At 43.1% G+C, this 25,999-nt stretch overlaps 1 protein-coding gene across 6 annotated transcripts in view; it reads right to left on the minus strand.

Annotated features, from left to right (window-relative positions):
• carmil3 (capping protein regulator and myosin 1 linker 3) overlaps positions 1–21,706 on the minus strand; it is a 94,634-nt gene extending 72,928 nt beyond the window's left edge. For all 6 annotated transcript variants that reach the window (XM_030403180.1, XM_030403179.1, XM_030403183.1 and 3 more), the window contains exons 1-5: positions 21,365–21,706; positions 16,884–16,978; positions 4,741–4,791; positions 2,862–2,921; positions 2,649–2,770 (exon numbers count right to left, since the gene is read on the minus strand). In XM_030403180.1, the coding sequence (XP_030259040.1) occupies positions 2,649–2,770; positions 2,862–2,921; positions 4,741–4,791; positions 16,884–16,978; positions 21,365–21,422 (386 nt within the window). In that variant the 5' untranslated portion in view covers positions 21,423–21,706. The remainder of the gene's footprint in view (positions 1–2,648; positions 2,771–2,861; positions 2,922–4,740; positions 4,792–16,883; positions 16,979–21,364) is intronic.
• Between the last annotated feature and the right edge of the window lie 4,293 nt (positions 21,707–25,999).

Here is a 25,999-nt window from a genome sequence, read left to right on the forward strand (position 1 = left end):
TTTGCAACATCAGATGTGTGGATTTTCATGCAGAACAGCAGAGAATGAATTTAGATCAAATGTTTGCAGTAACTGAGACATCAAACATTAATTTCAGACCTTTTCATGACTTTTAAGGCCAAATGTTTATCCTCATCTTAATCAATACATTTTAATGCCTTCATTTAACTGCACATGTCTCTGAGTCCTCACTGGTGCAATTTAGTCTTATTCTGTCCTCCACACAGCCTCATTCCTCGCTGGAAGTGTTTCAGACGCAGGGTGCAGTGCCTGCCTGATGTTGTGCATCCTGCTCAGATTGTGTTTATTTCATCCTTTTCCTTGATTTTTGTGCTTCTACCACGGGTGTGTAGGATATGTAGTTAAATTGATTCTTTTTTTTGTCTGTTTTTGTTATCATTTCCAACTCTGTTGTGCTGTAGATTGCTGTAGAAGTCTGCACAGGGTGTTATTTTGAAAATTGATCGGACGCTCTATGTTGTTTCTGTGTATGACTACCTGCCTTGCTTGATTTGCTGTATGCACCTTGACGTGGCTACTGTCTGCTTCCAGCGTGTGGCTCAGTCATACCCAACGAAATCTGGGGCAAGACTCTCTCAGGACCTGCAGACACCCCGGCCAGCACAGTGTCTGTATTTTGTGTGAGGGGGTGGCCACAGCATCAGACTGTAACGACAACAGTTGATCACCACCACAGTCTTTAGGAATTATCCTCTGGGCACTATGTCCTTCTGTATCAGGGTGATCCGACACATAACTATGATGATATTTCAGCCGGGCCAAAGTGGGGGACCAACCAACAATCTGACATTTGCACACACTGAACTGCCACGAGTGGGACCGAGAGTGCATCATCTTCATTATCTATATTTTCAGGAGAGGCGATTTCTCTTACTTTAGACAGCGGCAAAGTTATGATTAGAAAGCCTCTGCTCCCAACAGGTTGGGGTGGACATGGATGGTAATTATTATGTTTTCACTTCCCTTAGCTGCTAGTGTTGAAGTGCCTTTAAGCAAAACACTGAACTCCCAGCTGAATAAGTGGAGCACTTCAGTGCCCAAGAGCCGGTACACTGGTACAAGGCTAGTATAACCCTCCTACTCCCTGCTGGCACTCTTCCTACAAGACATTTCATGTAATAAATTCTCACACAACTTAGCAAACAAGACTACAGAAAGGGTATTTGACTTACAAAGATTCATAACCAAATGTATCTTATGCCTACTAAATGAAACACAGCTGCATAATGTTTTCAAAATGGTAATACTGTCTTATTTGCATTGGCAAGATGCTAATTTGCAGCAGACTTGGTTTTCATTGATTATAGCTGCTCCAGTCAGAGTTAAGATGAAGAGTGAATGTCTCCAGTGTCGAAACTGCTCATGACATTGCTTTGGTAGTGAATAAATAACCCGTAAACTGTCAAATTGGATCCCTGGGATGCTGTTTGATGCTACCTTTGCAGTTATATGAAAAGAAACATATTCCTTGGCTTACTGGTTGTTTTCTTTTAAGCATTCTCATTTACAGAAAAGCATCCAGCAAGCAGAAAAGAGTAAGGACTGGGATCACAAAGTAAATACTGTGCTCGCACATAATGCTGTGCTGTACCTGCTTTGGCTTTTTGATAGGATTACACCACTATACTGTTGCATTCAACACACATCGCCCTTAATCCCATTTGTCAACAAAATCACGCACAACACCTCGCTACATCCGTGACCTTAATCCCTACCTTATCTCCACAATCATCACCCGCCCCTGGATGTGTGCGTGTTTGTGTATGTGCCCGTTATCTTGATGCTATCTGCATTATGTACTTCAGCGCAGCGGTACCAATCAGTTACAAGGCTGCACAAGCAAACCCTCAACAACATCCCTCCCTCTGTCCTCCCCTCTCCCTTTATTCTCTTTAAATGTTCTCACTGGAAGCAATCAGCTGGCGTGGCCCTAATGGAAAAGAGCCATTCGGAAAAATGATAGAGTGCGGAGATAGCCTCGTGCAGGTCAATAGTCAGAGCACGGAGTCAATCCAACTGCTTTTAGGAAGTGGAGATGAGACCCACGAGAAAGAGGAACAGGCTCTCCCTTGCTGTCCTGCTCACCCTAACACTCACGTGACCAACGGGACAAGAAGGTTTTACCACTTGAACTGAACCCTATCCAGGCTTTTTCTTTAGTGCGTGTCCCCTGAGCTTCCCTCTTCAGAAGAAAGGAATTGCAGGGACGTACAGCCCGAGTTTTTTGCTTCGTCAGTGACTCTGTGTTCTGCGACTCACTCCTTTTACTAAATAAGCTGCTTTAAAAAGAAAAAAAAAGAGGCAACACAATGCCTTCAGGTAACCGCCTACTCAGTGTCAAGCTGGCTGATTTAATCCCAGTGATTGCTGGGTGTTATAGTCTACCGTGACACAGAAATGGGTCGGCTGCAAACTACAGCAATACAAGAATGCATTTGGCTGCTGAAGAGTAAAGCTGGACGAAAGTGAGGCTGCCAACTTGCCAACGTACTGTCTAGTGCTGTTAACGTCGGCCAACTTGTCTTCACTCCTCAGCGCGCACGCACGCACGCACGCAATCACACACACACACAACAACAGAGAGCGTAGTTCCTTCGCCGGAGGCAAGGATGCTCGGAGATGCTTACGCGTAAATGGAGTTGTTGAAGACTCGGGAGAGGGCGTAGTTGATGTGGTTGACCATGTGATCCAGCTGGTCCTGGGTCTGTAGTCTCAGCGAGTAGGTGGTCTTGTCTGTGTCGATGACAACCTGTACACGGACACGACAGTTTGTTGAAAATGATACTACATAGTGAAGAGCCTAACAGCAAGGAAAAAAAAAACCAACGTAAGCGCGTCACCTGGTGTTCTGGATAGGTGTTCATTGCTCGGATTTCCAAGAAGTTGAAGGTGACCTCCATCTAAAAACAGCAGGAAAACATCAATGTGATTCACACTGACCTGTTGTTGGAATTCATCGTCTACTTCATCTTTTTTAGGAGAACCATGTGAGAAAATGAGACCCAAGTTGTAAACACACTAATACTGTACTCAAAAGTCTCTGCCCAGATTGGTGAACGCAGCGACATAACTTAAAAGGTAAAGTATGTAACATTTCTGCATTAAAACATCTAAAAACAACTACACCTTTCTTATATTTTGTTGAGCTGTGTATTTAATCTTATCTGATGATTAGTCAGAGAAGCTAATGTGAGTAAACATAACGTCGATACAATTTTAAGACGTTAACATTGACCCTGAATGCTTGTGCCTGGGCCATGTGGATACAGTTTCATAAGCAACGGTGAGTGTTTGACAGTGAAGAAAGCAACTTTTCTTCTTTAGATAAGACAAGTAACACAAATCAGTCATGTTACGAGCAAACAGAGAAGTTTGCTGAAACCTAAAAGAAAATGATTCATACTGCTGTGCTCGTTGTAAACATCAATCACAGGGTACAGTCCAATTTGTTTCTCAGTTTTGACCTACTGTACTAACTGTAATGTGCACAAAAATGTGCAAAGAGGGATTATTACAATTTGGGCTCTGTTCAGTTTCAGTTTCAAGACTTGGTTTAATGACTTCTAGAGTCTGGCTAATGATGGGGCAGGGAGGGAGTTCTGTTAAATCTTAGACTAAGCATGAGAACAAACTTGAGATTCAATCTATCGAAACTTTGTGCGTAAGTTTACTTCCTAACAAAAGCTTGTGTAGAGGAAAAACATTAGTGAAAATGAGGATGTGCAACAGCCTAATGCTAGCCAGATTAATGCTGCACATGCCCCCAGAGATTGACAGATCTGCATAAATCTGACAAATACAGAGGAACTATTGCCTAGTCTGGGAGAGAAAGTCATTTCTGCCTGCCATGCCATGATAGATCAAATGCAATCCACTTGTGCCCGTCTATGAAAGAAAATTGAACACTTCCATTGCCGACTTATTTACAGCTGGCCTGCTTTATCTCTCGTGTTTCTTGGCCTGTTGTCCTTGATTGCATTGACCCAGATCTCAGAAATTATTCTGGTGTGTACAGTGTTATCAGGGTTGATTTAAATGATGGCAAAAATAAACTACATAAATAAGACCCTAGCTTAAATAAACCTGAATTATTATTTAAGGAGTCATTCAACAGTTTGGTAAATGTGCTTATTCGATTTCTTGCCGAGGAGATAGATGACAAAATCAATACTGCTCTCATGTCTGTGTTGTAAATATGAATCTACAGCCAGCAGCTGGTTAGCTTAGCTTAGCACAAATACAGTGAGCAGGGAGAAACAGCTTGGAGGGCTCTGTCCAAAGGCGACAAAATCCACCTACCAGCACCTCTAAAGCTCACTAATTAACATGTTGCCTCATTTACTTAATCCCTACAAGTGTAAAATCAAGAAAAAAAGCTAAGCCTACCAATTGCTGTCTGCATCTTCGTATGAAAATATGTGAGCAGTATTGATCCCTTCATCCAATTCTCAGCAAGAAAGCCAAGGAGCTCATTTTACCATGATGCCAAACTATTGCTTTAGACCACTGACTTAAGCCACCTGACACCTTATCATCTTTATTGTGAGCGTTGTCATGACTCCTATCACTCTGAAACATCATCACCACAGTCATCGTTATCTCTTCTCTCCTGCTCTGAAAGTCTGCTACTGTTTTTGTCACATCTCTTGCGAATTACCATGAGATCAAGGCTGGCAAGTGAAAGCCATAAAATTCAACTGAGAGCGAGGGAACATTTACCTTGGTGGGCACTTTGACAGCAAAGAGATACAGCCTCCATGTTGCCAGGACCTGAGGGGAGAAACGCATTCATTTTTCTGTCACAGTGCAGGAAATGCAAAATGCTAATCGCAGCAAAAAATAGCACAGCACAAACACCCCATAAAGAGAGCAAATCATCTCTGCAGCTCATCCGAATGGCTCGTAAGTCATGCTAAGCACTCAAGACATTAGCAAGCTAATGATGATAGCGCGTGAGAGCGTGCGTGTAAAAGAAATATTGTGGCGAGATTGAGAGTCATATGACAGTCCGATTCATCGCGCTAAATTGTGTTGATGGAACTAAGTAGCACATATTCAACAGATGCTTCACTGCGTCAGGGAGGAAGCTGATGGTGGGATGGTAGGGAGGAAGAGGAGAAAGAAGACAGGAGGAGTAAGCACAAAGAGAGGTGAGCTTTTGCCAAAAGAAAGACATTACCATTTAAAAGTGTCTGGAGTAAAGAAAGGGAAGGAAAATGTGAATAAATTCACATCTGCCTATGTAATTAATCTCATTCATAATTCAAAAACCTATAATTAGCATACCCCATCCATGCACTGTGCATCTCTATCTCTCTCCAGCTCTTTCTCCAGTCTTTGGCCACACTTTCCTATGCTCTTTTTCAGCTGGCTCAAAATCCACTCTTCTCTTGTCCATAATTCTCTCCTTTGCATCCTGTCATTCCTCTCATTTCTCTCCTCATCTCCATGGAAATCTGTTCATTTCGCCCCCCATCCTCTTCCTTAATCCCTAATCCCTCCATCTCCCCGTGCGCCACAGTGCCCTGTCTGGATTGCTCCCGCCTTAACACCTCACTCCATCCCCTCCGCCTGCCCTCACCGCCTCCCTTCGCTCAACTCCCCTGTCTCCTTTCCCGTTTCAGTTTTTCTATTCTTTTTCTGCTCTGTCGCTTTCAATTCCTCAAGGCCTCTCTGTGCTGAATGGCTAATGGCGCCCCGCTGAGTGGCGGTGAGAGGAAGAAAGAAAATCAAACATACAAAGAGAGAGTGAGGAAGAGGGAGAGTTAGAGGAGGGGAGAGGAGGACAGCGACACCAGATTTCCCTCGTGATAATGAAGTCCTCGGATACTACAGTCCCGGCAAAGCTGGCCTCACAGATCAGCCCGGTGTCTTATCTATATAGACATCCATAACAGACTCCCACAGAGAGGAGACAGAGGAGAAGGAGACAAATGAGAATAAGAGACTAAAACGAAGGAGATAGAATGATAGCCCCACCGAGAAAAAAAAAAAAATCCCTTCTCAGAGAAGCCTTCTCAGAAGATTGTTAGTCCAATCACAGCTTCTTGACAAGTTTGAAAACTCTGTTATATAAATCCAGAGAGGAGCAGAGGAAGCGTGATGGGACCTCGAGGCACACAGAAAGAGGAAAAAGAGGCAAGAGAGATCTATGGAGAGGGAAAATGAAAGACAGAAGCATCTCCTCCCTTCAAGAGCCTTGTGAGCTGACAGAAGGTCTCATCGTGTAAACAGACGCATCAATAATGCAAAATCTCAGACGGCTGCCGATTTGATCCTCCGATGCTCAATAAGGCCTCTTGCGTACTGTTTCTCCTCTCTTGATATAACATTTACAGCCCATTGAAGTATCATTAGAGATGATCAATACTAAGGACCATTATTTTTGCCTGCTTGGACGGGGTATGTGCAGCAGTAATGGAAAAAATCTGCAGGATATTCATTCAATATCTGTACCAGACACAGTGTTTAAGCCAGAGCACACCATTGTCTCCTTTACTACAACCTCCCTGCGCCCAATTGTCTCTCAAATATCAAGGACAGGATCTGTGCCGTTACCAGGCTCATCATTTTTACAGCATATCTACACAGTACATGTCAGTGTGGTCCGTCTCACGCACGTCTAACGGGACGGCTCCTTTGTTGAGTTCTGAGCACTGTCAAAATCACTGGTGGCCTATATTTATTACAGTGCCTGAACGCATCGTGTGTAGATACAGACTGAGAACTGAACCTGTTGCTGATTTTGCTATGTGGGCTAGACACAGTGTTAGATTATTTTTTAAGCTGTACCAACGCGCATTTCCAAAGTTAGCCAAGATGAACTGTTGGCTTTTATCTGACAAAACCTGCATTGCAAGCCAGTGTCTGTACACTCAGCCAAAAATGTTTTTTAGGGACGGAAATATCTGCAAATACCTTTTCTTTTTACATTTTTTTACATTTAAATGTTGGCGAGATTCTTTTTACTGTTCTCGAAGATCAACAGTGAGAGAAGTCTGTGTTAGCTACACATGTCATTTTCTAGCCCGTGCATGGTAGCAAGGTGTACATGGCAGCTGTGGCTCAGGGGTGGATCCAGTGTTTTGTTATCAGAAGGTTGCTGGTTCAATTTCCCTGGTCTGCATATCAAAGTGTCCTTGGGCAAGACGCCTAATCCGAAACTGCTAATGTTGCATGGCACCTTGCATTGCAGCCACCGCAATCAGTGTATGAATGCATGTATGAATGTGTGCAAGTTGCATGGTGCTAATTGAGAGCTCATGCTAGCACAGCTACAGTTAACATTAGTCAGCATCATGAAATCCTACATCACATCAGTATTTAATCACCTTATACAGGAATCAGAGCTGAGCAGCAGCTTGTCCCGTCAGCCTGTGAAATTATAGCATCAACTAATGTAGTATTAGTTAAACATTAGCTAGCTACAGTAGGTAAATTGGTCCATATTTCCAGGCACTTATGAACTTTGTAGTTGACCACAAGTGGTCAATCATAATAGGGCTGCGCAGTTACTACAAATCTCGTTTTCCAGATAAAAGAAAACATGTTTATTTACCCAACAAATGTCACATCATTATAATTTCAACACATTATTGGATGCATAAATTACCATTGCCACTAATTGCGAATAACTGCGCAGTCATAAGGTCAGTCAGAATAAGTTAAGTCCTGATGAAAGGGGAATACATTCACTCTATTTTTCAAGGAGACTATTGACTATAGACAATACTAGATGTATAGAATAGACTATATAAAAGGTTGATGTCCTCAGAGTAATTGAAAAGAAAATGAGTTGTATTTAACAACTATATATAAAAATCTCATACTGTTTTAATATTTTTATAGCACTCACAGTGTGTATATTTTCATCATATTCTAGATAGAGTTTTACATGAAGTTTTTGCCCCCTAGAAAAGTACCAATGGGCCCACTGGACAAGCCTGGTTCATACTCTGCAGATAAATCAACTTCCAGAAACAGGTGAGACAATGAAGGCTTTTTTAAAGTAGCATACAATTGTTTCTCTCGGAAGTATCAGGCCATAGTGCTAAATTATATAGCTATGAATATTAATTGCCACAAATAGCCAGAGCTAAATTCAAGCCCCACGAGCCAGAAGCCATAACCAGGACTTTTTTTCCCCCTTGTGTAGCTTTTTGGCAATCTCCTCTGCCACGGATCAATCAAAAATCCTAAAAGCTGCACAAAGATTCCTTTCCTGCCAAGGAAATCCTCCGAGATGAGATGATTCAACTTTTTGACCTGTGGTCAGCAAAGGATGCGGCAGGTGACAATCTCAAGAAGTGATGAGGAAGTGGCAGGGACTGCAGGACAGGGACTGGTAGGGGAAGACGCTGGGATGGGGGGGGTACAGAGGTGCCCTTGCTGTGACAGCACAGTGTCAGAAGCACCAGTTCAAAGAGCCAGCGAGCTGGCCAACCACTGAAACAGCCTGCGAGGGCAGGCTGGGAGTGTGTGTCACACAGAGAGAGCACGTGTACAGTACGTGCACCAAAAACAACAAATGTATCTCATTCTGGACGTGTGCGTTTGCGTGCACTCGCAGCTGAGAGGGCAGAGGGCGGGGGCTTATATTAATCATAAGCTGTCAGGCTCTGGGTCTTGCACTTCAAACGAGATGGTGCAAATCAAAGTGTGTCTCTGGGTCGTGCGTGTGTGTGTGTGTTGCAGCGCTGCCTCTGAGGGAACAAGCTAAGGATCAGTGCCAGATTTTGCCGCCTGCGGTATTTCTGGCTCGTCCACAAGGGCATTTTAAAACACACACACACGTGCACGCATGCACTGCAAAATCAGAAACATTCCGATACAGACATTTGCATAAGTCCGACTTGCTAGAACAACACACACTCGTTTTGACTCTCATGCACGTATAATGATGCACAATAGCTTGCTAAGCTGGCTTTGGACTACACTTGCGCCTCTCTCTCTCTCTCTCTCTCTCACACACACAAACACACACACACACTCACACACACAAACTGTCTCTCTCACACACACACACACACACACACACACACACACACACACACACACACAGTCAGCTCCCATCACTCAAGTGAACTCAGCATCACAAAAACACAACCCTGCCATCAGTCAATCTGTCAGCTTACAAGCGTGCGTGTGTGTGTGTGTGTGTGTGTGTCCGTAAGTGACGGGGGTTTGAAAGCACAGATGCCCCAGGTCCAGCTTTATAAGTGGACTTTAGAGTGGTTGAAAGAGAGAGAGAGAGATGGAGCCAAATGAGAGGAAAGAAATGCAAAGCTCAAAAACACATCTTGTTCCAGATTCTCTCTTAAAAAAAAAAAAAAAAAAAAAAAAAAAAAAAGTCCAACGCGTCGAAATCAAAGAGATGGCAAAGAGAGAGCTCTGAAACCCAAAGGACCTCTTAAGGGAAAAGAAAAAAGATAGGGTAAGAGACAGATAATGGGAAGGGGTTGCAGGGTTGTACTGGAGATGGGATAGAGTGCACACAAGGAGAAACAGGAGCTGAAGACCGGCCACGATTGGGTGAATGGGCCTAGAGGAAATAAAAGGGGTTGAGGAAAATACAAAAAAAAAAAATGTGAGACCGTGGGATGAGATGGAGACAAGTAAGTGAGCAGCGAGTGTGGGAGAGGCCAAACAGATGGAGGAAAAAAGAGAAAAGGATACAGGAGCATCAGGACAATGAGAGCAAAAGAGCAAAGGAGAGAGAAAAGGATAGGCAGAGATACTTTGAGCTGCCTCAGTACACACACACACACACATACACACTTTCTCGCCTTCTCATGGGGGAAAAGAGAAGGTCAGCAGTCACACTTCATAGCCCTTCCACCATAGGCTACCAACATGTGTTATGATAATCAAAAGAAAGCACAGTCCTAATTACAGCACAGAGCGCTCTCCACGCACCATCGGATGCTAAATCCCGAATGCTCACAGAGAAAACGACTCCATGCTGAGAATCTTGCAGCGAAAAGCCATGAAGAGAAAGCCGTGGATGATGCAGTGGTAACATTCGCAACATTATGCAAGCATATTACACGAACAGATGGAAGTGTTGTTGTCGAGAGACTGAAAGAAAGAGACGATTCTGCTGCGAGCGCGGGCTGTCTCTGATTTCCTGCTTCGTACGCGCCTTTCTTTCACAGCCCAGCGCACCGTCGGAGTCCCTCTGCAACAGGGTGTCATCTTCAAAGCAAGGCCCAAGTTCACCATTTAAAATGTACAAGATGATAATTTAATACAGTGAGCGTGTAATATGTTTGACTGTTTACCATCAAACACGGTTTTCTGAGCTTACAAAACAGGTAGTTTAAAAGATGCTAAGAAGCTGGCTCTGTTAAAGCCCCAGTGATCGTGTATTCACCATCCCGCAGGCGAATAAACAATGTAGAGTACAAAATTGAATCTGGCCTGGGACCGTGAGAGTCAAATACATTCTCCCTCCCCAGATCGCCGCTGTCTGGTTGTACAGTGTGAAAGTCATAAACGTCAGAAAAGGAAAGGCGCTTCGTAAATCTTCCACGCTGTTTGGAGCACTTTTGTTGCTTGGCCTTGCTACATTTCTCTCTGCACCTGCAAGTTCACTCACATTTTCTAGGAGTTGTCAAAAGGCATCCTGGGAAATGTAGCAAATAGGCAATTGAAAAACATGAGGCAAGATCCTGGAGAGTGGGGTTCAGTGACAGAGTAAATTACAACACCTATCACTGCAGTCACAACATAATGATCATGGATTGATTGTGACTGAGATCAAGGTGTTTGGAGGGCGCAAACGAATAAGGCTCCTGCTCATCGTCCTCGATCTATGCTGGCCATGGATTGCTACGCTAACATCTCTGCTCTGCCCGCAGTGTTTTAGGAGGAGTGCCGAGTGTGCAGAGGGGCCCGACTGCGGCTTGTAAGAACTCAAACTGTGCCGGGATGCATTGCTGTGATATTCTACGTTCTTTGTCTTTTCTAAAAGACATATTGGCCATTTACGCTCAGCAGCTAACACCTGGTGGTTGAATCTTGCATCTCAGACAGGCGTGTCAAATCATATACTGTGAAGAACCCAAAAAATCCTGCACGTCATAAATTTCGAGCACAAACTTAATTTTGGATGAGGAGGAACCGTCGTGAGGCAAAATGAACGAATTGGGGTTTTTTTTTTAGGTAATAATTGTTAATGGGAGCATCATCTAGTGTGTACAGATCCTGTTTTTTGTACTTTTTACAAAATGCACCGAGTGGATTTCAACTAAACTTGGTCTGAGGATGGGTCTTGGCCCAGAATAGACCCTGTATTCTTTTGGTGTGGTCGGGATAAAGGCACGGACTCAGGATTGTTTTTATGACTTTCTTTAACATTGTGATATAAGGAGTTTTTTAATAATGCGTGGATCTTGATGACATTTTTTTTAAATCAGGCGTATTTAGGTGGCTGGTATCTATGAGTGATTACAATCTCATGCGGCTCCAAATATACACCAAATAAATAGATCTTATTTAAAATTGGATTAGGTTTGATTAATTTAAAAAGGGGACTGTTGGGCCTTAGAGGAGGTCAGTTGATCATTTGATACATCCCAAATCTAAACTTGAAACATGTATAAATACTTGGACTGTGACTCTGACATACAGTATATTAGACCATCTCTGCCTGGTAAATGCCAGTGTCTTTCAAACTCTACATCTCTGCTTGAAAGGCATCTTGTCATTAAAAATCTGTAGTCTTCCGGCCAAGAAAACTATGACAACATCATCAGTGGTATTTTTTCTAACTTTAGAGAGCTCCTTCCAAGGCCACAGGAGACACTATATAATAATAAGAATGACAACAACAATAACAAGGCTGGGCAAGCTGAGCTGCCCTGCTCATGATGAGTAACTAAACTTGATGTGTAAGTTAATACACATAATTTAATGTCAGTTGGCTAATATGAGAACTCCTAACTACGCAGGCTTGAATTGTGCAGCAGCGAATTACCTCAGGGCCTGGACAAATCAGTTAAGCACAAGTCAATGATGTGGTTTACACAGGACAGACCACTGAGGAACAGAAGCAATTTAACAATTCCAAAGAGCGATAACATTCAATAATTAAAAAGATGCAGAGCGAGGAGACTGAAAACGCTAATTCATGCGGATGAGGTTACAAGACCCCAAGGAGTATAAAGAAACATAGACGCTTCAAAACAATAAAGGAAGAAAAAATAAAACAACAGCAACGCCATTACACTAAAAAGCAAAAGGCAAACGAGAGAAATCTCAGAGAAAGTTGCTGATGATGTTGATTCACTACAAACTGGTGGCAGATCTTAAAACGACCAGCTTTTCACTTTTTTTTCCAAAACACAGCCACAGATATAGATTTGGCAAAGTTACTGACTGCCAGTTGAAATAATTCAAAGTCAAACTGATTTTATTTACAGCATTTAGCACAAAAACACAAGTTTCTCTCAGGGATTTTCAGTCTGTTAACTGAAGAAGCGCAGGAGGGATCCCTCTGCAATGCAACGTGCAGGGTAGCTAGAAGTAGCAGTCAATTAATCATAATATGGTGAAAGAGTATTGGAAGAGACTTACAAAATAAAAAATATGAAGTATTCTTAAAAGTAAAGAGGGTTTATTAACCCTTGAATTGTCCTCTCAAACATCTGGTAGAGGATATTTTCAACCCGTTATATGTTGAAAAATCATCTTTTACACATTATGCCCAAAAAGAGTCCCAGGGTGCACTGCAGTTTCCCAAAACATTTTCTAATACCAATTCTGCTAAACTATTTAGCAGGCTAGAAAAATGATTTAGTAAATCCCAATGCTTTGTATATCAAATGCATTATTCCCAAAATACATGAATGTCATATCTGGTCAGATTTTGCAGTTTGTAAGCCAGCCTGCTTTTCTGACTATTCTGACCCAAAATCGTCTGTGCGGCAAAAAAATACGCCACATCTATTGAGCCACAGACCGATGACAGCTCATTGGCTGTGTTCCAAATCCCACATTTTCTACTTCAAAATTTCGACAGATGCTAGAGCAATAGGGTCAAAGTTCAGTGCACAATGTTATGACAAAGTAGTGTGTCCTAGTTATATGCATACTGCATGAAACGGTATGTACTTTGTGAGGGCAGCTGCAATACCTTCTCAAAGCAAAAAGCTCAAGTATGTGATTTGGAACGCACCTCAGATGTTTTCAGGGGGCTGCCTTCGAGGAGAAAATCGCTCAGCATGCATCCTGCTTGTGGCGAAGTTTTTATAAGCAGTTATATTGTTTGTATTTAGTTTAGATACAGGGGGTTTACTGCGCAAAAACTGTCTAATTGGATGCCCCAAAAATGTCTAAAACCTTTCTCAAAATTCGTACCCAGTGAACCACCTCAGAAAATATTCCGCTCTTGAAGTACCACCTTTATGACTGTCGTTGAGTCATATCATGCTGCTAACATTAGCAGGTGGCATGAATGCCTCAGCAGCACTGCTTAAAGTAGCCACTGGCACTGATGCTTGGTACACTGCTGTCAACTTCAATTCAAACAGGGCTGTTTGAAGTATTCTCCTCCTGCCGCGCACTTATCTTCCTGATAGTTCCTGTTTAGCCACATCTGCAGTGTTTCTGAACCTTTCATATTACCTCCGTTCACTACGTTCCCTTCACAGTTTGAGATTAGATTTGTAACTAATCAGGGATGATGCGACGTGCATGAACGTGACTAGGTAGACTAAAAGGCTGAAACAAAAATAATAGAGCATGGACAAAACTTAATCTGAATTACATTTCAGTTCAAGTATTTTCATTCCAGTGTCTGTACTATGGACATTAAGTGTTCACTATGATTTTTGGTATTCTTCATTTTATATATTTTTCAATGTAATGTATGTAATTCATCAGCAAAGTCGGCTAAAGTTTATAGCAGCCGCAAAAAGACTATCTATCACAGAAAATATTTCATTGCATTATAAAATGTTTTATTTCTTGCGACCATAAACTGCTTCTCCATAAAAAGAGATCAATACAAATCTCTTGTTTTACTTAAATGTAGAAAAATGTATGCAGTTTGCTAAAAGTGTACTTTAACTGCAAATGGCAATTTCTATCATTTGGTATTTTATAAATGTAAATATATCTCAACATAATTTATTTTGGTTGTAAGTGCCAAGGGAACTGGCTGGGATGATTAAAGTGTTAGGTAATGCACAATGATTTCTGTGCAGAATAAATCATCTATAAAAAGTGATCCCTGATCATAAATTATTATTATTATATAACATTCAACAACTTTCTAAATAACAGCCCTGCTGTAAACTTCCTCGGACAGACTCTGAACACGCAACCACAACCAAATCTTTAAATGCTGCACCACTGACTCAACCTCAAACCGCAGTACTACAAGACTCATGAGCGGGGCCTTCGCGTAACCACACAATCTAAGTGGAAATAAGCGTCCGAAGCACCCTAGTGTGCTCAGGACTGTCAAACAGTGGCAATCTCAGCCAGTAATAGGCCCATTATTAGGTAGGAGCGAGGGAACCACAGAGTCAACGGAGGATAACACAGAGTGACCAATCAGGATAAATAAGTGGCGGAAGAAACAAATCGGCAACTGGGGCATCACAACACATCAGAGATCTCCTTCCCCCTGTCTCCCTCCTCCATTCCTTTTCCTAATATGGGGTGCCCTCCCCTCCTCCTCCAACACACCCGCCCACTCCTCCCCCCGCCGGCCTCCCTGCGTCTCTCCCTCTCTCTGCCTTTGAAGATGCGTTGTTTTCTGACTCGCCTCTAATCTTCAAATAGGGTGATCTAATAATGGCCGTAAGTGTGTGTATGTGGGCAAGTTTTGATGCACTGAACCATGTGTGTCTGCGTAGATGCCTCCTGCACATGTCAAACTGTACGCACGGGTATGTGTGTATGTGTGCATGTTTATATGTGTGTGAGCGTGTGTGTGTGCGCGCATGTACGCCACGCGATAGAAACATGAATGTTGATGCTCCCCTTCGCATTGCCTTGGGTGCCGTTCGGATGTCATGCCGAGCACTCCATGTGTCTGTCTGCCATTGGGGGGGGGAGTCGACCCTGGGTGTGTTTTTGTGTGTCCGTGTGTGCGCGCGCGCGCGCATGTGTGTGTGTGTATGTGTGTGTGTGTGTGTGTGTGTGTGTGTGTTTGTGTGTGTGTGTGCGTGTGTGTGTCTCGCAGCATGATGGCTGGTACAGTCAACACACACAGACAGCTGGATACCAGCAGTCTCCGGAGGGAGAAGGGGGCCAAAAAGAAAGAGCGAGATGTAGAACAAAGACTTTGATGCAGTCAGTATAAACTCGATAGATAACGTAATGAAGAAAACTTCTACTTTCCACAGACTAAACTAAACAAACGGAAGAATTGAGATGAAAGCTACGATCCTGTCCTGCTAAATCTACTTCAGCCGTGAGGGTGGAATCAACATGAAAGGGAAGATGAAGGTAGGAGAAGGCTTCGATTAAGCCTTCAAGGCTTAGAAAAACTGTTTTTACGACCGAGTCTCGTCAACGTATTAGCAAGCAATCCTAAATTACTCCACCTTCTCTAACAACCATGTATGACATTTTCAAGCATGAGTGAACATTTTGTACACAACACCCAGCGAGACTGAAACAAACAGTCTATTTACAAACCCCCTCATCTGTTCACCTTTCATACATCCAAACAAATTTATCCATTAGAGTGAAAAGATTGCCTTTTAGAGGGGGGGACCTTGACAACGAGCTAGAATGAATGCTTACATCAAGCCGCTCCCCCCTAGCCTGCTTTCCCTTAAAAGAATTTGGAGCAGTAGCAGTAGCAGCAGCAGCCAAGGCCCATTTGGGTAGTAAAAAAAAAAACTCTCATAAGGCAGAGAGAACTAATTGAATTGCTTCTGATGGAAAGAGGAGCTCAATACCCTTTAACAGGTTTGAGTAAAGATGGAGGGAAGGGCAGAAAGGGGAGAGACGGAGAGAAAGTGAGAGGCGACTGAGTTGGTAGGTGGGAGGAGGGGGGGTGATGACGGGGAGGAGAATAATTGAGATGGACAGATAAGGAGGGAGGGAGAGAGGAAACAAAGAGAGGAGACGACAAAAATAAAGGGGGTGGTGGTAATGATGGTGATAGATGGAGGCGAGGGAGAGGAAGAGAAATAATGGCAGATACGGGAAACCAAGAGAAGTACTGATTAATAGTTTTGATTGGCTTATCAGCTTGTCTTTTCTGTCGTCCTCAGGGGAGGAAACAAGCTCGCTTTCGCCCATTGCTGTAGCGACAAAGCGCGTGAGTAACTGATCAGTCACTAATGTGGCCGACTAGTTGACAATTTCACAATAACGGAGGTGGCCTTGCCTCTCACAAGCTCCTTCAACACGTCACAGGCTGCCCACACACCCTCTGGCATACACTCACATGAGCTTCTTCAAAAAGAAATAAAACAATGAATGATGCCCCTGTATGTACACTGTGTCAGGCTTGCACATACACACACACACGCCGAAATCTTGCCTGTGGCATTAAGGCCATCCTGCCACATCTAATAAACTCTGAGGATAGACTCAGTAGGCCATGGCATGGTGTCCACTTTGCTCTGCTTTGGCAGCATCTGTCTTAAGCCTGATTTTCAGCACGTCTGTTGGGTGTCTGAGGATGTAATCTGCCACTTCTTATGCCTCTTTCAACTTGCTGTAATTAACTTCCATTGATTTCCATTCGCTCTGCAAGTGCCATTCCATTCCACATTCAGCAACTCGGATGTGAAGACGCTTTCACCTTAACAATAAAAACCCCTTCAGGTGACCTGGTATGACAGCAGACGGAGGAGGGGGGTGACGGTGGGTGTGAGGGTGTTGGCGTCTCTCACCAGAATCCTGTCCTCCGTTTTGCCGCTCCTCGTGTCCTGCTTGATGGCTCGCACAAACTTAATGGCCTGCTTGTCCAGCACCTTCCTGATGCTCTCTGCAGAGAAGAGCAAGGAGAGAGAAGAGGGGAAAACGGGCGAGCTAATTACATAATGTAAACACATAACAGAGTGAAAAGCGCTGCCCTGAGATGCACTCTGAAACACTGTTAAAAGCTTTTATGGGGGGGAATCAATAAATTCAAAAATGCAGCTGGTTGATGAATGAAAGGAAAAACCGTAATAAATGAGCAGAGAAACATTAGAGATACACAGATTTGGTCTGCCAATACCAATTCTCATATCATAACTCAGGATTTTAGAGTGACGCTCCTATAACAGAGCCTTTTTTTTTACCCCTTTGTGCTTCACTGCAAGCAACTGATTGGGTCATTCCTCTTACATGACTTATTAACTATGTGAAATTAGCTCTCTACAATAAATGGAGGGAGCAAAACAGAAAAAAAATGGAGCTCCTGCTGTGACAATGCTGTTTAAGTGGTGAGAGGGAATAATAACTCCTCAGTAATATTGATATACAAGACAATATTGTGCACAAGGGTTGTGCACTGCGGTGCTCAAAATTCAGTTGACAACCCAATTAGATCATGTGATCTACAACAGTGACTTATAAGCAAATCTGAAAGTGGATCAGGGCAATACACGATCTGCTTAACAAGGTCAGTATTGGTGCTGATGCTGATCATACTGGATGTGTACATAATACCTATGCACATACATCTATAGTGGATCTATAGTTTTGGAGTGCGTCAGACTGTGCTTTCCACCACCATCATCAATTCATCGGAAGATCAAATACTCGACATTTAAGCCAAAATGGACGATAGGTTTAAAAAGCGCTCAGAATAATGAAATGTTTTAACAACAGTGCTTCACGACAAATATGAAAAAAATCTGTTGCTGATGAACACAATGTGTGAAGCTGCTTCCAGTGAGCGATGGAATATCCTTGTTGAAAACCTCCGACCTCAAAGCATTCCAAGCGCAAAACACAGACAATGAACAAAGAACCTGGCTAACCGTAACACAATGATGTCTCTCTGGTAAAGCGTACACACAGTTGCACCTCAGCAGTGCAGCAGTGCAGATATAAACTAAATAAAGAAGGAAAAGTGATACATGAGGTCAAACGGACGCCGTTATACACTTTATCATTTTACGGCACTTGGAAACGTACCTGGAAACGTATCTAGATATAATATTCACTCGCCTAATAAAACAACAAATGATTGATTCAGGGCTTCAACTAAAATGTATTTTCATTATACATTAATCTAATGATTATTTTCACAAGTTATCACATATAACAATTTTTATTTGTAATTGTATTAATCATTAAGCGTATCCACGTCAATACATAGTGAAAAATGCTCATCATAATTTCCAAGAGTCCAAAGTGACATCTTTAAATTGCTTATTTTGCCCAACAAACAGTCCAAATATCAAGACTTGTCTTTTATCAGCTTAAATGACAAAGAAGCATCTCCTCACTTTTAAAAAGCCAGAAACAAACATATGTTTGATACTTTTGCATGAAAATTATTAATCGATCCCCAAAATAGTTGCAGCTCTAAACTGATTAAGCATTTATGTCAAAACTAAACTAAAGATCTTTGATTGATTGATTGATTTTTGAGAATTAAACTTGAAGACATCTTTTTGGGATCTTAAACATTTTGTCAAAGTGTCCTTACATTTATAAACCAAACAATTAAACTGAGAAAAAAAACAATCAAGAGATTAATGAAAATACCCATTACTTGCAGGCCTCGTCAAAAGCCTGTAAGCAGCCCGCGAGCTCAGATTGTTTTGTCACCCAAGAATAATGTTTATCCCTACGGTAGCGCGCCAGACACTGAAAGGGAACAGACACCAAAGTCTGTTCACAGATCTTAGGGGGATACCACGGCACATGAAAATAAAGTTATACAAAGCCTTTTGTGAGGTCCAGAGGGAGTGAGTGAAGTTTAATAAATTCCCTCAGGTGATGTCATTTGAGTCGGTGTCAGTTGGAGTCGACAAGTTTAAAAATATAAAAAATGTAGGGGTGTGGAGCGAGAAAGAAGTGAGCCTATTAGACCTCTGCAGCACGCTCCTCGTCTCTGCTTGGGGCAAGTGGCTCGAGGCTACATTAGCCACTAACACATTAACACCATAACATTCGTTACACATTGCACGATCCCCCTTTGTGGACAGACGGCAGTTGAATTGCATTCTGCGTAATCGAGGCACCAGGTTTTGACAAGAAAGAAGAATGCGCAGAATTAAAAAAAGATATCTGCAGGGTTGCTGCATTGATTTCTTTTCTCTGTCCATCATAACTCTGACAATGTTACAGGAGTGCAATGCTAAATCAGTGCAGTGCTCTCAATAAGCTATGCCAAGCAGCAATAATGCTTTTCTAAAGGACAGTGGTGGCCAAAGCGCTCTCTAAAGCACTTTATGTTGGATTTCCTTTCATCACCCACCAGTACATTGTGCTATTAGTACAGTGGCTCATGATAGTACAGTAAGCAGCACGTCAGAGTATTAGGACAACAGCGACTCTTATCTATGGGCCTTTGCTTGAAATCTTCCATCCAAATTAGTTCTACAGTGTCTGAAATATAGCCGAGTATTAGAAAGAGTTCCAGTCTCCCGATAAATTCACTGTGTTGGAGCTGCTGATGCTGCCATCGTATTTTGTCTTTGATTTCCAGCTTAGGGATAGACTGCTAGATTATTCCTTTAAAGACAGACGCACAGGGGTGAACCGTCACAGAGACAAGTAGACAGCTACAAAGACACAAACATGAGCACCGGGAGACACATGCGCATGCACACATATATCCTCTAGCTGAAGAGGACTGGGCTATTTTTAGCCTCAGAGAAAGAAAGAAATAAAAAAGAAAGAAGCAGCCCGGCTCATCTCAATGGAACCGACCACAAGACCCAGAGCTGCAGTCTTTAGGGGCCTCTACTCCACCACACGACACGACCCTGCTCAGGCTCACTGAACCGCACCAGAGGCCTCCACCGTTTACATCCCCTTCACAATACGACCCGCTCTTCACTACCACAATGTCAACCTATAAACTCGGACGGCGACCGCTCGCATATGCCCGCAAGCCGTGCGATGTTCACACTGCGGGCACGATGAGCCACCCGTTCTAAATGTGAGCCCGCCAGATGGAGATCCAGCGCGCCATGCTGTGTCACGATGCTCCGCTGTGTCACAATCTCCCAACTTGCTTTCCCTCTCTCTCTCCCTCTCTTTCACTACTGCACACTCATAATTCTCACTTTGCACATCCAGCAACAGCCATGAAGTTGGCTCTCACACTTGAGCGAGCAGCAGCAGCAGCAGCAGACGCGGGGAGGACGAGGCAGGGACGGGGCCGAGGTGGGGTGTGCGGGGATCGAAGGGAGGATCAGCCGAAGACAAACAGAGAGTTACTGACATTAAGCTGGGTAATACCCAATCGCTTAAACCTTTTAACACACTCTGTGGTCTGTCCCCCGCCTCCTAAAGGCCGGCTGGTTGGCGTGACCTCAGCATCTGCTCCCAAAAGAGATTGGGGGGATGAAGAAAAAGGAACCGGGAAGGGTCAGTCATCTTTTACCTCCACAAGTCTCTCTCCTTTTTGCCCTTTTTGACACTTTGAAGGATCCTCACTCACATCCCCTCCACCACTAAACTTCCCCCCTCCCCATCTTGTCCTGAACTGACAGGTGTGATTATGGCCTAATGCCGCCTGGCTCTGACCACCAGGCCAGACAGACGGGGCTTGAACAGGTTGAGCTGGTAAACATCGGGATTTAACTCACCGCGTCAGGATAATTAGCAGTGAGAGACACACCTTCTCTAACACCTGATCATCCAAACATGTTGGTGTGTGTGTGTGCAATCTCCCACTCGTGCAGCTGAACCCATGCTGCCTGCTGCTGCTGCTGCACGCAAAGCGCTCCCAGTCTCACGGTGACTCCTACGCGCACGCACGCAGAGGAGAAAAGAAAAAGAAGAAAAACTAACGAACACGCACGTGGGAGCCACGACACCCGCACGCACGCGCGGACAAAACACTTAAAAATAACTCTATGGGACTCTTGTGCGCGATAAATTTCACAGCAGATCTTCACGTCAAATCAATCCCGTAGCTCCCCCCGCCCTCCGCTCCGGAGATCTATGGGATTACGATCTTCAACAGCCATTAACTCTGCTTTTACCTTAGGGGGAAATTTCCTGCGCTTTGCCTGCGGTGATAACTCGTTACAGATGAAAACGCGCTGGGAAAGATTTAAAGAGCAGCCGAGCGACGGCAAACTAACCCCCGCGCGTCCTGAGACGGCTCCTACTTTCAGGCTCATCCTCTCAAAGAGAGGTTAAAACACACACACATACACACACACACCAACACCCCCGAAAAACTAGTGCTCCGGCTCACCTGTGATCTCCCTGCTGACGCTGGCGAAGCCCGCAGCTGCGGTCTCCTTTGAGGCCATGGTGCGCTCCTCACGCCGGTCTGGCACCTTCTCTTTCCTCCGCTCTCTAACGTCCCCCGAGCGCTTCTTCTCCTTCTTCTTCTTTCTCGTCTTCTTGTTCTTCTCCTCCTCCTTTCTCCTCCTTCCTTTTACCGACCTTCTCTTTCACCTGCGGATGCTCCGGACACAGCAACAGTCCGTACACAGTGTGGCGTGGAGCGACGATGCCGTGGTGCGCACTGGCGAAAAAAAGAAAAGCCGAGGAGCGCGAGGACTTCAGCTCCACTCAAGGAAGCACATGAGAGCGAGAGAGAGAGAGAGAGAGAGAGAGAGAGAGAGAGAGAGAGAGAGAGAGAGAGAGAGAGAGAGAGAGAGAAGGGGGGTTATGAGAGGTGGAGGGGTTACAGGCTGTGCCATTATGTTTGCATCACTATGTTTAAAATTCTCTATATTTTTGGGTCAAATCTGCCACTTTTCGCCTCAATCTATGTTTCAATGACAGGGAATGACATTCAGGGGGGGCCCCGAAACAGAGAGTAGTTTTGGGGAAATAAATTGAAACTGAATTTTGATATTTACAATATTAATGAGGCGATAACAAAAGAGTCAGAATTATTTATCGTTTCCATAACTGCGTAAACAAGCCGCACCCGGGAGGAAAAGGAGGTCCCCAGAACCCTGTTTGAAGCCGAAACGAAGAGAGTTTGTTTATTGAGATTGCTTAGGCATTTAAAAAAAAAATCAGTCTTTCTCTTCGGATTAAAATGTATTTTCCTAAAACTATATGGTGCACCTTTAATGTTAAGATCTTACGAAAGTGAATCAAATGCAAAGTGAGGAGGGGGTTTTGATTTACCTGTCATTTGGTTTTGTTCAGCATGGATGTAACACAATGGGATATGCGGCACTGGCCAGTGTTTAAGTGCGTTCAAATCACTGGGAGCAGCTGAAGGGCATCCGAGATTTATAATCAATAAAATAACACACACTGATTCCCCCTGGTAGTGATTAAACTTGGGAAGAACCTGTAAGTTAGTAATTCCGCAAGAAAGATGTCTCAGAATGGAAGTGATCAATCAATAAATAATCAGAAAGGGGGGGGGGGGGGGGGGGGGGGGGTTCAGGAGTATTACCTCAGGGGATTTCTTGACCAACTGACCGATCCATCATTGACAACATTTAGTAGAGGTGTGTAAATCTATTCAAACCATCCACTGATATTTTGATAGTTCTAAGCAATTATTTTCTTACTTTTAATGGCTGTTTATAAAGCAGCAAATTGTTCAACATTACATATTTAGCATTAAATACATGATACATTATTAAGTATATTATTATAGTATAGTTAAAATACAGTAAAAATGTTTTAAAAGGCCACTGTCTTGAAAGTATTTTAATGAATGACTGAAATTAATTATTTATTTATTTCATTATAATTTTTAGTTTTGCTCTCAAAGACTTTTCCATAAAAACACTTTTGAGTTGTCACCTGTGCCCGCCCCCATCACATTTCGTCCAATCACTGAACAGGCCAACAGTTACCGAAATGAAGCCTGCTAAGCTAGCTCCTGGAGTTGAGGGCTAAACTACAGCCTAAACGCAGTGCTAAGTTACAGCACAACCAATAACTTCTCCCTTTACTGCTTAATAATGCTACAAAAGCTACCCAACTAGCCAGATAATTGACTGTCAATTAGTTAATTATAGTTATTATCCAGCAATACAATAAAGAGCACTGTCAGTGACATTTAGCTAGCTAACGTTAGTTAATTCAGAGTTACCTTGGCTGTGCCATGATTTTAAAGATTTTCTCAGAGAAAGACACAACTCCGTGAGTATAAACAGACATGGTGTATGTATACATGGCCTCATTTACTCACTTACTGGGAATTACTTATGTAGTATTTCTCCCCCTTTGTTGCAGCCAAAAAGATCTCCTGAGCTAGTGGCGGTTTATTAAGTCCACTGGGAGCCTGAGGGCACGTGATTGGCTGATAGGTAAGGGGGGCGGTCGCTGATGACAGCTCCACTATCATGAACAGTGACATAGGATTGAAACAGACAAACGTTCACAGTACATTTTTACATTGGATTTAAGTATTTCAGAATTTCCCAAGATATTTTACATACATTCATATGTTAATTTATTTCAATCAATCAATCAATCAAATTTCCCAAATTTCATAGTGTTTTACTATTTTAGGCAATATTTAATAGTCAAGGGCTTAATAATGTTTTTCAGTGGTTATTCTGGAAATCCTTGTTGAGATTTAAAAAAAAATATCCTGACCGAAACGGACGGTTTTAACAACCAGGAACAGACTGAAAGACACAATATACGTTCAGTCAGAAATGAACCAGCCTACTTCTGATAGATGTCTTCCCACTAAGTATTCCTGGTTATTTGTTTCCTCCTGTTACCAGGGATCCTTGCCAATTGTTCAAACTCAATAAATAAAAATGTGCTTGAAAAAAATTATTGATCGTAAGTGTGATTACAAAATAATGAATACAATTTCCAATATAATGATACAAAAGATTTTCATCCCAAAGCAACCTAAATTACACCTTAATAAAATGCTGGCTAGGCCTATAAACTCAAAGACCAGTCACAAACTTAATGAAACTCAGTCAGTTTATACATATAAAGACTCTAAAATTCCCCAAACATCAGCAGCAAGAGGAGCACATTTTCTGGAAAGCACAACATTTTGCTAGTTTATATCAAACTGTGACGATTCCAGGCAGAGGGAGCAGCATACATAAAGCTATAAGTCTGATAACCAAATGGAGGTCAGACTACATGATGTTTTCATTCCCTCTCCGGAATACTGATGACAGCCTTGCCACGACGGCCTCACATTCCCCTGCAACATGAATGGAAAAGCACACATGCATTGTGTGAATGGGAAGATCAAATGAATTGATCTTCAAAATGATTTTTAAAAATCTAGGATTAGATCATTAGAAAGGCTTTCATGTATCAAAGCGCACACTTAGATCCTTCCTGTGTCTGCTTCTTTTTGGACAGGATATAAGTAATCACATTATTTGAAAGGGTTTACACTATGGCTGCTCAAAAGTAATGTTTTATTATGTCAGAGCAGAAAGTTGATTCGATGCTGTTGATAGATGTGTTTTCGTGGCAATATTTCTGTAATGATGTGAGGACACTGAGGGAATAGAGCCATATATCAAACCGCTTCATTCAGTGCCTTTCTGCTCGGCGTTGTGAGATCACCAATCATGGCTCTGATAGGATTTGGGATGGAGAATTGGGAGGCCAGGTTGAAGCTCAAGCTGTAGGTAACAATGATATATGATTCATCCACTCATCTGAATGGCTGCTACTTGTCAGTGTCATCGCTTATGCAACACAGCTCAGCTGTTCTTCATAGACGCAGCCAAAATTAGCTCGGTGTTTTTAACCCTTTGACCCCACATATCACTTCCTAATATGACAAATGCGTTCATGAAGACATAAATGAATGGGCTGTGGAGGGTGCAGCTGTGTTTGGTGTCATCTCCGAGAATTGGCCCCTCAAAGCCATACAACAGAAGTGCAGCGTCTGCTACATTATATGCATGTATGCGTCTATATTTGCACATATTTGTGCGAGGGACCTTTGTGTCTGCGCCTCACTGTTACTTCACCCTGATGAAAGAAGACCCAGTGGGGGGCATCATGCCAGCATAAGGAGGGGGTGGGGACGCTGAAGGAGAAAGGCGGGGGGCCAAGACAGCTTGAATAAGAGGTTTATAGTCTGGGGGACTGTAGCTGTCTCCAGGTTTGATCGGGTTAAAAACTTCAGCACTGTTCAAAGAAGCAGTTGAAAAGACGCTACATTATTTATTCATCAATGCAGCATCTCGTAGACAGGACTCGAGATGCTCAATATGCCCTCAATTACTTGTCTGTCTAGGTGTGCGCATGAATCTGCTTGCATAAAACAATGCCGGAATGAAAGGGGCTTTTACAAAGGCGCTTCTGTTCAGGCAGCACGACGTTTCCCAATGAAAACACTCATTTGTTGGAAATGTGTTCCGCGCTCCCACTTCTGCAGACGTTTGGTAGTCATTTGGCAGGCAATAACTACACAAGACAACGCAACATCTGCCCATAGACGATGAGAGACAATCCACATATCACAGAGACACTTTGAGAGGCAGTGAGGGAGAGAGAGAGAGAGGGGGAGCAGAAGAGGAGGGATAACGTTGTATAACACACTGGCAACCACATCCAGTTTGTAACAGCCAGCGGATATAAAAGTGTTAGCAGCCGCCGTCTCACTGTTCTTCCTGATGTCAGTAATAACTCAAGATAATGCTTCAAAGCGGGCTTTCGATCAGTCCCCAATATTCACCGCAGGCTGGGTTCTACATCAGTGGTTACAATGTGCTGGAGTTACTTTGAGGCTGTGCGGCAGAGCTGTGGTACACTGCCCTCATCTGGCTGAATACGGTCAACATCTCTACCACAGAGGAGTTTATTTCATGTAAGAAGACGGTACATTCTGAAATGCAAGTTAGAATTATTCAATCTGTTAACTGTTTAACACTTCTTACCAAAATGTTTTTCAGGTACTTTATTTAGGTCA

Source organism: Sparus aurata, chromosome 21 (assembly GCF_900880675.1).
Source record: "Sparus aurata chromosome 21, fSpaAur1.1, whole genome shotgun sequence".
In the NCBI taxonomy this organism is placed as follows: Eukaryota; Metazoa; Chordata; class Actinopteri; order Spariformes; family Sparidae; genus Sparus; species Sparus aurata.